The sequence below is a fragment of the Caloenas nicobarica genome, chromosome 27, assembly GCF_036013445.1.
Source record: "Caloenas nicobarica isolate bCalNic1 chromosome 27, bCalNic1.hap1, whole genome shotgun sequence".
Taxonomy (NCBI): domain Eukaryota; kingdom Metazoa; phylum Chordata; class Aves; order Columbiformes; family Columbidae; genus Caloenas; species Caloenas nicobarica.
In genome coordinates this window covers 3,172,476-3,186,451 of record NC_088271.1, presented here as the reverse complement: position 1 = coordinate 3,186,451, position 13,976 = coordinate 3,172,476, and the positions used below count along the sequence as shown (strand labels likewise).

Genomic DNA, 13,976 nt, shown 5'->3' with positions numbered 1-13,976 from the left:
GGCCAGGCAGGGTTAGGGAGAGAGACGAGAGGGCGAAGAGTGAAAAACACCTCGTGGAGATGGCAAAAGGAGCCTGATGTTCTCCTGTGCTGGGGTGAAGGGTTATTAAACTGGTGAGGTTCGGTGTCTGGAGGTGACCGTGTCCCCAGCTCTGCCAGCCCTGCAGCCTTCCCAGGTGCTCCCTAAGCTGCTTCTGCCAGAGTAATTAAAAAAAAAAATCCCGTTAGGAAGTGTTTAACCTGAGCTGGGGCGTTGTGATGGGTGGAAGGAGCCCCGGCTGGAAAAGGGAACGCAGACAGCGACGGGTTCTGGGAACCCCAGCCTGCGTCTGGCCAGAACAGCACTTCAGAGCCCAAAACCAAACATGTTTTGTGAGTATCCTCCTGAAAAAAAGCTGCTGTCCTGGACGTTTGTCCCTCAAACTCCAGTTTGAAACTTTATTTGTACGTCTAAGTTCTTTCTCCGCGGTGTCTGATAACATATGACCTCTTGCCGCAGCCTTTCTGCTGGGTGGGGTGTTTACAGGACCTCTGTCCTCCACACAGCCTCCTGTTTTCCTTGAAGTTTGAGGAGCTTTGTTATCTCCCAGGCTGAGTTAAAATCGAATGAATTAAAGAATCGTGACCTGGCTGTAAGCGCGTGCGCGCACACGCAGAGTGTGTGAACCACGGCCCCGTTTCCTTCGGGAGCCGAGTTAAGAACAATTGAAGGAATTGGAAGGAATTTTCAATCTAGGCAGAAATAGGGGAAAAAGGAGTGTCAGGATCCACGGACAGATATGGAGACTGGAAGGAGAACAAACAACTCGGAGTATCGGAGGAGTAGTGTGGGCGGTGGGTTGGTCTGTCGTGGATACCGGTCGCGGTTTGTGCGAAACTCTTTTCTTCTTCCCCCTGACCCTGGTTTGTCCCGATTTAGGCACAGCCTGATGCAGATGTGCTGGCAGTACAACCCCAAGATGCGCCCCACCTTCATCGAGATCATCGAGATGCTGAAGGACGACTTGCACCCCAGCTTCCACGAGGTCTCCTTCTTCTACAGCGAGGAGAACAAGCCTCTGGAGACCGAGGAGTACGAGATGGACTTTGAGAACATGGAGAGCATTCCCCTCGACCCCTCCTCGTACTCGCAGAGGGACAAAGCCCTGGGCAGGGACAACGGCCCCTCCATGGCTCTCAAGGGGAACTACGAGGAGCACATCCCGTACACTCACATGAACGGTGGCAAGAAGAACGGGCGGATTCTCTCCATGCCCAGGTCAAGCCCTTCCTAACGCTTCCTGTTCAGCCCAAGGGTTGTTTCTGCTTTTTCCACCCCCGCCTCCACAAATCTCAGGACTCTTGGTGTTGCTGCCACCGTGTATGACACACATCTGCGGACTCTTCAGATTTTTAATCATCTTATGATTAATACCTTTTTTTTTTTTTTGCCGAGTTGACTGGTTGTCAGTGGACTTATCTGTGAACATAAATGAAAGAGGTTTCCATGGCTGCTGTCCCTCTGTAACCATGGTTTCAAAACAGGATGCGACCGTGTTAAGTTCGACTGAAGATTGGACTAGATGATCTTTCGAGGTCCCTTCCAATCCCTAACATTCTGTGATTCTGTGAAGGAGGAGCATCCGCGTTTGCCAACAACACAAAAAAAAAAAAAAAACCAACCCGTGAAATTTGCTGGTATCTGAGCTACAGCGTAACGGTGCGGAACCTGCTGCAGGACAGAAGCGTTTCCAGGAGAATTCCAGGCTTTGGGCATCCTCTTCACGACAGCGGAAGGGTTCAACACGTCGCTCGGACGCGCCAGATCCTCACATTGACCAATAGCTGCTGCTTTTGTACTTTTTCAAAGGGTTAAATCCCAGGGGTGCGTGCGTGTGTGTGTGCGCGCGTGTGTGCACTATCTATAAGTGGGGTGTATATGTATCGCAAATATACACTTCTCTTTTTTTTTTTTTGTACATAAGTTTTGTATGTTCTCACGGAAGCTTTTCTCTTCTCGGAAGTGTGTACTTATCTTTTTTCTCCCATTTCCCTGGAGTGACTGAATCCTAAACAGATTATTTTTATACTAAGGACTCTTGGGAGTAGGTTTTCTCTCATTAACAAATGAGGAAAATGTGCCAGGAGCCAAAAGGAGCAGAAATCTGAGATTTGTGGGTACTTTCAAGACCAAACGAAGTAGGAGTCCCCTGACCTGAGATACGGAGTTTTCTGTCCTTACAGCGTTGAGTATATATATTGTTTGTTGTAACATATTTAAAAATGTCTTTAGTTTAAATTTTAACTTCATATAAATTATTGACTGCTTATGATCCTTTCGGGGAGGGGAGAATTTGTGGGATTGTTTGGTCTTAAAGTGGTCCAAAGATTTCAGAATGAACTAATTTTAGCCCCATTACCCTTTTAGGAGCTATGAAGCACACGTTAAGTTTATATTTGACAAGGCTTTATAATCCAGTTTCGTGATTTATACAGTGCAGTCCGCTGGCTCCAGCCGAGGCCCTGAGATAAAGTAATTGGGATTTCGCTGGGTTTTGAGGGGCTGAAAGACACCAGAACATCCCGGTCCCGAGTCCCTTCACCCCCGCGTCCCTCGTTTCGCGTTGTGCCGCAAAAGCAGCCGGCGAGAGAGGACGAGCGAGAACTTTGAACCGCGAAAAGAGACGCCAGAGCCGATGTAAAGGAGGGAGAGCACGAGAGCGCGGAGCTCTGGGCTCTGCCCGTGGAGCAGAAAACGAACATGACTGTGTTACCCACCTGCTGCTGCTCCGGCCTCGTGCTGCCCGCGGCCACAACAGCTTCTCCCGAGATTCCTGCGAACCTCCCAGGACGTGTCGGGACGTCGACTTTGCGTCTTCTGGACTGCGCTTCGTTTTGCCGCTGTTTGCGAAGAAGACAGAGCCAATCAGCCAAAGATGCTAGAAGAGAATTGCGGAACTTCAAGCGCATCTTGTAGTGACGAGGGAGCACGCTGGTGGGGAGAAATTATCGTAATCGATGTCGCGGGCCCGTGTCCTACGGGAGGTGGTTTTAAAAGGGAAGGGGGATGCTCAGTCCTCCGCTTCTCCAGGAGAAGCCCAAGGGCCGTTTCGTGCTCTCTGCCAGGAGAAAATGAACCTCTCCTGACTTGCCACGAGCGGGGACGTCAAGCTGGTGTGTGGTTTTTATTCCAGCTGGGGCGATGCTGCTGATTTCTCCCTTGTAACTCGTGAAAGGGGCTGGAACGGGTCGGGAAGCTCCGATGGGGAGGACGAGGGACTCGGCGCCTCCGCCGCCCTTGGCGCGGGTGGAACGCGGCCGGCGGGGACGAAGGCAGAGGGTACAGGCTGCTCGCAGAGCTGCACGGAAGAGCGTCCAGACGTGGGTGAGAACCTTCGGTTTCAAAAGGCCTCGTTTACATTTCTTCTGCTTTACGAAGTAGTAACTGTTGAGTAGCTCTATCCTACACTGCAAGGAGACATATTCTCGCGCTTTTCTAAGGAAGAGAAGTTTTTCTTATTAGATTTTTTTAATTTATTTTAATATATAAAACACTGTAAAAAGCAAAAACAGCAAACCATTTGTTTTCTTAAATACGCAGAACATGTAAATTTGTATCCGTCAAACCTTGGCAGGTGGATGTGGTGGGATTATTCTTGTCCTGTTCTGGTGCAGTCTACCTCAGTGTTTCTTAAGGATATTTTTAATACTACGCACCTCTAAACCTGCTTCAATATTCTGGTCTGGACCTGTTGTGGATCAGAGGAAAATCAATATCGGCTGATTCCAATACTGGGGACCATTCACGGAAGGGAATGGGTAGAGAATGGCTTGTCACCGATTATTGCCCACCTGAGCGGTAATGACCAAAGGAACCGATTCACAAATTGGGCTCTGATGTTCTGGTATCAGCCTCTTAGTTCTGTTGCGATAATTTAAAAAAAATTTTTAAAAAAAGAACAAAAGAGCCATTTAAATGTTGGGACTTTAGTGAAGCGCTGACCGAAAAGGAGCAGCAGTGGCAGCGCGGAGCGGGGACGTGCGCAGCCCTGGTTTGGGGTTGGTTTGGGGTATTTTGGTGACGTTTTGGTCTCGCGGGTAACCCCGAGTCCTGCCGGTAGGATGCGCCCTCCCAAAATAAGCCTTTCCCAGCACGTCCTCCTTTTGATACCGTTTTAAATCGCAGCGACCACAGCTGTGGGAATAGAAGATCTTTTCTATAAACAGACGTCGGAACCTTGTATTGGGTCTGGCTTTTGAGGCCGTTGATATTGGTTGGCCCTCTGAGTCCACTGGATTTGCAACACTCAGCTCACTGAACAAGGGAATATTTGTCTTGCTTTGTGGACGGGCAGTTCCACGGTTCGTATCGTCAGCCTCGCTCTGCACTGCGCGGAGCAGTTCGTTACACCCAATATTGCATGTAAATGTTATTCCGCTCATCCTTTCTCCATCACGCCAAGGGCGAGGAACGGTACTGTTGGTGAGGATGTCGTTTTACGCCGCTTTTAACTTTCTAAACACAGTCGAAGATGACACTCGCTAAACTAGAGAATTTAGACAAATCAATGAACGTCACCCATGAAGCCCAGCTCTCGCTTCTGGAAAATCCTTCACTCTCAGCCCGCGGCCGATACTTTGGTGTCTGTTGCCGGAAGATCTTCACCCCGGCGATGCCGAAATCCCTCGCGTGGGTCTCGCTGGTGCCTGTTCGGAGACGGTGGGTTGTGTAGGGGTTGGGACGGAGCTGGAACGGCTGGAGGGGGCGGCCGGCAGGTGGGAAGCTCCTCCTTTCCTGGAGGGATCATTTGCTGGAGGGTCAGATCCTGCCCTTTGCGAGCAGAGAACCCCCCGCCCGCGGGACGGACCCCGCAGCCCGTCCAGGAGCAGCCGCAGCCGCAGCCTCCGGGACAGGGAGGGAACCGGCAAGCGGCCAGAACTTCACCATCCCTCCCGCTGGTAGGAGCGGGAGGCGCAAGGAACCAATTCCCAGGCTGTGCTGTGTTTCCGCTGAGCGAACGTTGGGAGCGTGAGGCCGGGGAGGTTTCCCAGAAACGTTTGCGCGTTCAATTCAGTGGCCTCTTGCGAATCTGGTACCTCTTGAGGCTTGGCCGCTGGGTGGGAAACGCGTCTCTTCTTGGCTGCTTGTAAATACTCCGTTGTGTTGTAAAATAGAAGAGCTCGTAACGTAACCTCTGTGCCAGCACCGGGGTGGGGATGGCAATAGGAACCAGACGGTGCTGCAAGGAGGGTGTTTGCCGTTGGTCACAAAGCAGCTGCGCTGGGATGGAAGAGGCCACTCTTAGGTTGCTCAAGGGTACTCTTAATTTATGGGTAGTGTATGTCTTTCCTCCTACATTTGTATTATAGCGATGGGACTTTTGCTTAATTTTAGTACATTGCATATAATGTTGGTATCTCTTTGGAAGAATCTCAAGGTCGCTTATTTTGTTATTGAGCTACCAATGATGAAGGCAAACAGGAGAAAAGCAGGAGCGAGAAGGGTGCTGGGTGGTTATTCTTGAGCCTTTTAGGGGAGGGAGAGAGACGATCGAGTTCCCCCTTCAAGCCCCTGTGACACGAGGACGGACCCTGAGCCACTCGGGGCCCTTTGCTGCGGGCGGCGATTCCCGATGCCAAGACTGGAACCTCGTTTTACAACTTCAGAAAAGTCCAAATACCTTTGTGCCATAAAAACCTTCCTCTGGAGGCTGCGCTCAGGTGCTCCCGTGGTCCGTGCGAGGTCGGCGCCGAGCCCGGAGTGAGCAAGAAACTGCAGATAAACCCTCTGATCCTCTGACCGTGTCCCAGCCGCCCGGTGACGGGGGTGACACCGAGCGAGGGGACGCGGCCAAAACACCTTCCCCTCCGCAAAAAAAAAAGAGCCGATGCCGCTTGTTTGTTCTGCACGTGGTCCGGGGAAAGAAGCTGTTGGGTTGGAATCGAGATACAGTTACTTCAGAAATACCTGAGATTCAGAATTAGTTTGGTATTTGTACGAAGCTGATTGAATTTGGGCTTTTTATTCCCTCCTGCTTGGCTCTGTGTTAACTCTGCTGGGGTTCTGCGCGCGGGTGTTGGTGCCGGAGCGTTCACGACCTGTTCTGGTCGGCTTCGCCTCCCGACGAGCATCACGAGGGCGAAGCCGATCGCACGGGTGCCTTTTGGAATGAGCAATCCTACAGCTACCGTTCGGAGCAAATCTGCTGTCGTTCAACGTGCGGCTTCTTTTTAAAATGTCCTTCTCGAAAGTAAGCACTTACTCTTGCAGTTTCGGCAAATTAACTGCAGCACAATGCAAGCTACAAGGGGACAGGTAGAGAAATGACTTTTTTAAATATTGTATAATAAAGTTAGTATTAACTCCTACAGCGTTGTTGTTGTTTTTTTTTTTTTTTTGCCAACAGATTTGCAATCAGCAAGAAATTACGTTTCTGGTAGTTGTTTTGTTCAGAGTCCGCTGTTCCAAGGGGTGGGATAACACTAAATGGTTTCAGTCCAGAAAGTCCCTGAGGGAGCCGGATCCGGCCGGGGGGACCGAGTTCGGGAGCCAAAGCGGAGCTTAAATGTGGCACCGACTTGCTCACTGGGCTGAGTCCCAGCGTCACCAGTAAAGCTCGAGCTCAGGACTAATCACCAGACAGATCTGAGCTTGATCCCAAAGCGCTTCTGCTCCCCCAGGTGCTGCCGGCGACGCTTCCGCCGCCTCCCGTCACCCAGTCCCGTGAAAACCGGCGGACGGAGAACTTTCTAAAGGCCGCTTCTCAATCGGAAAAGAGAGACCGTTGCTAAGGAAAAGCGTTTCCTTTTGCTTCCGTTTGGGGAGCGATTTTTTTTCCTTGAAGCGTCAAAACGGGTTCGCGTTTGAGGACCCGCGCGGGTGGGGACGCGGGACATGGGCTTTACCAAACACAGCCAAAAGCAAACGCTTTCTGTTGCGCTTCAGTAACCCACAGACGGTTTCAGTTACACGTGCAGTGATGCTCTGCGAAGTCTTTTCTTTTTTTCTCTATTTAATCTTGCTGCTCCCACCTTTCTCTCTGCATATCTAAGGTTCCAGAATACAAATAGTATTGCAGATACCTCTTGTCTGAAATAAAGGATCAAATGTGCCATGGTTTGGGGTTTTTTTTTAAGGAAGAAAAAAAGAAAACAACCTTCCCCCTTGATTTATTTTTTCAATGTTTTCATATATGAGCCAAGCAGTGACATGTACAGGAAACATCTTTGAATATTAAGAAAAAAGAAATCTTGCGGTGTGTCGGAATATTGAACAATTAACTGTTTATATTAAAATTCTGAATAAATTATCCGAGAATAACTCTTCATTTTGCGTCTGCTGTCGGTGCGGCACTGAACGCTGCTTTGCCGCAGAGAAAGAATTTGATTCATAGCTTGGAATAAGCAGTGCTTCCAGTTGCAGAATGAATGGCGTTAAGGTAAAGAAGCAAAAATACAGATCTGTCAATTGTAGCTTGTGGTGTGAAGCTGGTTTAATTCTGGGGATCCGTGCTGGGCTGGGTCCTGGATCTACCTGATCCGAGTCCTGCGGCTGAGCAGCCGTAACCGGGTTTGCGCCGGGAACCGTCCCAGGTCTGTTCCGCAGCGCTGGGAGCGTCAAATCTTTTAAGTTAAACCTCGTTTTGTTTCCCCGGAGGTGAGATTTCCTTCCTGACCAGCGTCACGTTGTCCCTCGCAGCCTTCCATTGCACTGCCCGGGTCTGCAGGAGCTGCTGCCGACACCGGCTCCTCTCCAAAGGCCTTTAAGACCATCGAGTCCAACCATAACCCAGCCCCGGCACTGCCCCATGTCCTGAGAACCTCACGTCCGTCTGTCCAACCCCTCCAGGGATGGCGACTCCAGCACTGCCCTGGGCAGCCTGTTCCAATGCCCCACAGCCCTTTGGGGAAGAAATTGTTCCCCTGATCCAACCTCAACCTCCCCTGGCGCAACTTGAGGCCGTTTCCTCTCATTCTATCGCTTTTTACTTGGGGAAAGAGCCCAACCCCTACCTCGCCGACACCTCGTCCCTGGCAAATCCCAGGAGCGGTTTTTCCCCAGCCCAGGGCTGGATGATGCTGCTGGTTGAGGATTCGCGTGCGGTGCTGATGCCACCTAGTGCCTCCCAACATGGGACGGGCAGGACGGCGGGAGCCGGCCCCGCTCTGTGTCCCTCCTGGTCGGGACACCCATGGAGCTCGGCGGGACTCCGGCCCTTTCCTGGAGTCCTCTTACCACGAGAGTGATGAGAAACAAACCCGTATTTTAAAATGTCTTGGTGTCGCCTCTCCCGGCACAGGCTCGTTTCTCTGGGGATGCCGAAACGCCAAATTGAGCAGAGGCACGAAACTTGAACTGAGTGTCTCGGGAGGGTTGCTGGGTTCTCCGGGTTGCTGTGGAGAGGCTGCCGAGGCTCGGCCAGACCCCTCATCGCTTTTCCAGGATGGCCGAACCTCTTCGGTGACCCCTAAACCACATCAGACACTGCGCGGGAGGAGAAAACCTTGTTTTAGCTGAGGACAACTCACCGTCCCGTCCGCTGGAGCAGCTGCCTGGTACTGAGGAACCGCTCTCCCTGATACTAATCGAGCTCTTGTGGACTCCAGGGAAATTAAACCTTAATTCCTCTTTGCCCTTGCGGTTTCCTGGAGCGAGGGGTAATCGCTATTGCAAGCGCTGCCAAAGCTGCGATCCCTGAGCAACGGGGGTGGGAGCGGGTCTGGGGCTGCTCGGGGCTCCCCGGGGCCGGCAGGACGAGGAGCGAAGGGCCGTGTTGGGATCGGGAGCCTGACGCGCCGTGGCGCAACGAGCCCCGCGTGTGCCAGGCTCTCGGGGCGCACACGCGGTTTTTCTCCGAACGGAACAGGAAGCTTTTTGCAGCAATCACCATCCTCGCAGCCAGCGCTGCTTTCAGCAGCTCTCCGCGCCCCCGAAACCGGGCGCTTTGGGGTGCACGACACCCCCCCCCGCCCGGGTAATTCTGCTGGACCCTCCCAAAGCCCCGAGTCCTGCGAGCATCGGGGCGGCACCGGCGCCGCCGTCGAAGGAGCCGCAGCGTGGGAGAAGCGGGTTTGTTTGTGCCATGGGAAAGGGGAAGCGGTGAGACGGTTGAGCCACAGGCCCCCGTGAGCAAAGCAGCCGCACGGCTGCTGCTTCCCCGATGAGTCCCCGCTCCTCGCTTTGCTCCGGCGGCTGCAGAAGAGGCCGGGGCTGTGGGGCGCGCGGGGAGCTCGCCAGGGAGATGCCTCCAGCCCTTGGGGTGAGTCGCTCTCTGCACGAGCTACATCGCACGACGATGGGGTTGTTGCTCGTCTTCCTCAAGGCCTTGTGAGGAAGCAGCTTGTCTTGAAGCCAAAAGCCTCGGCGCTGGGTTTTGTTCGGCCTCCCCCCTGCACGCGCGTGGAGGCGAAACGTGGGCTGGGGAGCCCCGGCCTGCAGGGAGCTTTGCTGGGAGCGAAGAAGGGGAGGTTAAGCCAGGTTTAACCCACACGTGTCCGCATGGCCGGCTCCGGGGCGGCTGAACACCCTCCGGGTGCTGCTCTCAGCTCCTGCTGGGCCACAGCTGAAGGTTTGCGAGGACACCGCGGCAAAGCTGGGTTTGCTCCTGGGACCCCCAAACCCCCCTCCAAACTCCCCACCCCAGGGCTGGGCACCCGCGTTATCGGGGAGATCGAAGCCGAGGGGATGTGGGGAGGGTTGTGCTGGGCAGATGACGCTCTTGGGGTTTGCGGCCGGGTGAGGGAAACGCTCTTCGCCACTTTTGCACAACGCCAGCCCCGTTCCGTGCCGTGGAGGTGCCTGTGGCCGTTCCCAAACTGGCCGAGCTCCGCTCAGCGAGGCTGCAAGCGCGAGCTGAACAGCAGGGAGGAGGTTTGGTCTGGCCTGGGATCCCAGCAGCCGCCCAGGGGTAAAACTCGACTTACTTCAGCCTGATCGAGGGATCGGGAGCCAAGTTTGGAGCCGGTCTGGGCTGCGGGGCTGATGCCAGTGGGGAGCGCTGGGCTTGGAGAGCTCAGGGTGGGGAATTTGGTCTCTCGGGGCAGTTTGGAGATACCTGAGAATGTTCCCATGTGCTTCCCTGCGTGGGAGGGCTGGGAAGGGCCTGGAGAAATGTCCTTGCCAGGGGATGGGGACTTGCTGCGAGACGGTGCTGATGTTGCAGACGGACAGGGTCTCATCCTTTCCCCCGCAGAGGCTCTGCCGCAGCGCTTGAAAACGATGCCAGAGGCGCAAATATCAAGCCTGTGGTCTTACCTACTGCACTGCATTCAAGGCGAAGGTGACTCTCACCCAGGTGAGGGTTCTGCCCCTGCAGAACCACGTTCAAGGTGGCGGTTCATGGGGCTGATAGTTGTGGACGGAGCAGGGAGCCTCTGGCAGAGAGGGGAAGGGGGTTACAGTGTGGTAACAGCTCATCTGCTGTTTCTGTCCGCAAACCTCCCGCAGCATTTGGGGTCTGTGTATCCTCCGGGCTCATGAATCCCCAGGCAGGGCTGTAGGAAGCCACTGACCCGTCACACAGGTGGGAACGCCAGAGCCCAGGAATTTCTCCCTGGCTACGGCTTCCATCAGCTGATACTTCTGACAAAACACTTGGCTTCTCCACTCCCCCCTTGGCAGCCCCTGGGCTGCAGCCGGCAGCGCTGCCTTAGACCGCGCTGAGCTCTGCCGCGCTCGCTGCCGGCGGCTCCCGCTCGCGGTTGGAACCTTGCACGGGGCTCCCAAATGTCAGACTCGCTGCTCAACCACTCCTGGCCGTCGTTCTCCAAGCGCTGGAAGAAGAGATGGTCCTTCAAGCGAGGTAACGGCCTCGTGTGCGGGGAGAGGGGTCTGAGCCGGGAGCGACGGGGATCCCCGCGTTGTGTGCACCCCGCTCCTCGCTGCAGAGGACGCTGCATAAGTGTTGCTTAACGCTTTTCCATCCGTTTCGTCTTCTTTTTGGGGCACGTTCGTGCTTTTAGGAGCCGGGTAATGGGTTAAACATCAGCCTTCTGGTTTTGTAATAGATTTGTTTCGTCGCTGCCAGCGAGCGGGAGGCGCGGGTGTCTGCAGGCAGCTGTTCTGCACAGCGAGACAGTCAAGAGTTCGGGGTTGGAGCAGATGCTGGGGAAGGGATTCCTCCGGTCTTTCCGAGGGGGCTGAGGAGCAGACCCCCCGTGTTTGGTCTTCACGGTGTCCGGCAGCCGGGATGGGAAATGCCAGCGATGGTGTGAACTGGCCTCATCCCTGCATGCGGTGGAAAAAAAGGACGTGAGAGCCCCAGGACGTGGGACGTTGGCAGTCCCGGAGGCGCCGGCCGCTGCTGTCCCTGCCTGCAAACCTGCCTGGTGCTTTCGAGTGCCTTTATCTGCCGCATTAGAGCTCTCAATATGTGCCAGTGCTTTCTCCTTCGCTATTTTCCCCGCTACCCGCAGTTGTCTTCTGATGTGGGTGTGCAGGAGACCGGGATCCAGACGGAACGGTCAAAGGGAGGTTAATTCAGAGCAGGGTCGTGCGGGATCTGATCCAGGTGAGCCCTGAGCCTCGGGGCTCCTTGGGGACCTTCCCTCTGCGGAGTCGCTGCGTGAATCTGCACCGGGGCTCGCTCTTGTGACTTTGGGAGCATCCGAGGGGCTGCAGATCCCTCTCAGCCCCACCGAGACCCCTCAGCTGAGGTCTGCGCTGGCTCCCTTGGCCCCTGGTGCCCAAAACCCAGGCCCCAAACGCGGTGATAAGGCAGCTGTACAGTACGTTACGGTGTCGGGCGGCTTATCTGCTCCCCTCCTCCAGCCCCGTTCGCCGAGCCAACCCCCAGCGCTGCCAACGGCCGGCGATGTGGGGCCCAGACCAGGCGCAGGGCTGCGCTTCAGCCGATTTTTGGCACTGCGAGTTTAGCGCTTGCGTTACGGAGCTTTTACCCTCCAGCTCCGGACCGCAGCGCCGTACGTAAAGGGCAGCTGGTGCGGGGTGAGCAGAGCAGGAGCCAGGAGGAGACGGAATCATTTTTATTTCTTGTTCGTGATGCTTTCCTTGGTTTCCCAACAGTCCCTACTCCTGATTGCTGGGAAATGCCCTGTCCGTCCTTCCTCCTGGGATTGTTTCGCGTACGGAACTACCCAGCGCCTTTTTTCCCACCGTTTGGTGTGGTCTTCCCCTGGGGGAGATGCAGAGAGTGTTTGATGCTCGGAGGATGTGACGGCGAGAGCTCGCGTCTGTGTTTCCTCTGGCGTTTCCCCCGCCGGCCGCGAGGTCGCTCGGGGACCTGCCGCATTCTGAGCCGCGGAGCAGGCAGCTGGGTTCGGGAACTGCTGCCAGAGCTTGTTCTAGCGCGGGCTCCTCTGGTGCCGTCACCCGCTGTGACGCTTGTGGGGACATCTCCAGTGACTGGCCCGTCCGAGGGAAACCAGTCGCGGGAGGGAGGTGTCAACTACAGGTCTGAAATGGGAATATTTAAATATTTTGTTGGGCCCCCAGCGGCCTTGCGTGTGGCTACAGCAGCACGGTGTTTTGTTTTCCTTGAGACAAACCAGCTCACCTGGCTCATCCCAGGGCATCAGAACCCCTGGGGACGTCCCAGACTGTCACTATGTCCGTCCTCCCCACGCGGGAGCTCCGAATTGTCACGTTTGACTGCCGGGAAGCCCTGGCAAAGCGCAGCAGAGCCCCGCTCGTGTGCAGGGACCTGCCGGCAAAGCCAGCGCCGCTTCCTCGCCGGCTCTGCCCTGGGAATTCCTCTGCGGCTGCTCCCTCCAGCAATAACCTTTTATGGTCCCCGGCCAGAGGCGAATTAAGCAACGGCAATACCTAATCTGCTTAATGTTCTCCTAAAGCAAACAGTGTTGTGTTCTTGAAAGTGTCGTTTTGTCGTCCCACCTCCAGCTTCAGCCGAGGAAAGGTGGACGCCGCTGTCTGCCGGTGCCCGGGGAGCCAGGATGCTCCGTCCCCTCGTCACCGCGCCGCAGCCGGACGGAGCATCGGTCCCTCCAAACAGGCTGGAGCGCAGAGCCTCGGAGACTCGAGGGGCTCCAGAGTTTGCTGATGTATGGGTGACCACCTGAATTGTGGCTATAGGGATGTCAGCAGCCCCCCAGACCTGTCCCACCCTGTGCATCCTCCATGCCGGTCCTTCCTTGCTCATCGCACCAGACCCTGATGCCTGAAAACACTTTTTTTCCCCACCGTCAGCCCCCCCCTTGCCCAAACTGTCCGCACAGCTCGGCTCTATGCACGGTGCCAGCCCAGCATCAACCGACCGAGGCGTTAGATACAGGGAGCCCTGAATTGTCGCGTCTGCTGCTCGCACATTGCCTAAAATGGTCTCTCCCCATCGCCGCAGCCCCGTGTGTGCTGCCGCCGCGTTCACCGGAGCCTGGCTGCAAACCTGATTTATCGCGTGTCCAAACGGGACCGTCTGAAGTCTCCGAGGAGGATATATCAGTCGTTTGGTGGGCCCGGAGGGGGTCTGTTGACTGTAGCCTATGTCTTGGCCAAATCCTGAGCCCTGCGAGGCGCAGACAGAGCACGGGGAATGTTTTCCAGGCCTCCGAGGAGCTGACTCTGTTCCAGGGATGCACTTCTAGAGCTGCGGGCTGGAGCCTGGTGCAGGCCCAGCGTAGCCTTGGCAACATGGTCAGGAGGAGAAAAAAACCTCCTTGTTTTAGCTAAACCTGCGGGCCAGGGCTCTGGCCTCTGTCAGCCCGCGGCACTCGTCAGCTCCTGCGCCTCCCAGGGCTTCGCTGCTTTTCCGGCGGGTCGTTCACTGCTGAAAGGGATGGCGAGAGCAGGGAATCTCGTTTTTCTTCCTTCCTTGGGCTTCCACCATTTGTCCTGGTCCCCCCGGGGCCCTCCCCACCACCTGGTTGCTCCCCTTGGTTCCATCCTACGCTGGCTTTCATCCCCAGTTTTGGGGATTCACGGGCTTTTACTGACGCCTTTGGCCGCTGTTTCCTACAACCTCAGGCCAAAACCTGCGCGGGTTCAAATGTATATTCGCTTCAAAACGCTGATTTTTGTTTACG

The 13,976-nt window shown here is 55.2% G+C and overlaps 2 protein-coding genes across 2 annotated transcripts in view; both read left to right on the top strand.

Moving 5' to 3' along the window:
* INSR (insulin receptor) overlaps positions 1-7,288 on the top strand; it is a 49,228-nt gene extending 41,940 nt beyond the window's left edge. Inside the window, exon 21 of the mRNA XM_065652579.1 lies at positions 919-7,288. Within this exon, the coding sequence (XP_065508651.1) occupies positions 919-1,273 (355 nt within the window). The 3' untranslated portion in view covers positions 1,274-7,288. The remainder of the gene's footprint in view (positions 1-918) is intronic.
* Positions 7,289-10,658: 3,370 nt separating this feature from the next.
* Positions 10,659-13,976, top strand: part of ARHGEF18 (Rho/Rac guanine nucleotide exchange factor 18) — a 44,852-nt gene continuing 41,534 nt past the window's right edge. The window contains exon 1 of the mRNA XM_065652416.1: positions 10,659-10,780. Coding sequence (XP_065508488.1) covers positions 10,705-10,780 — 76 coding nt within the window. The 5' untranslated portion in view covers positions 10,659-10,704. The remainder of the gene's footprint in view (positions 10,781-13,976) is intronic.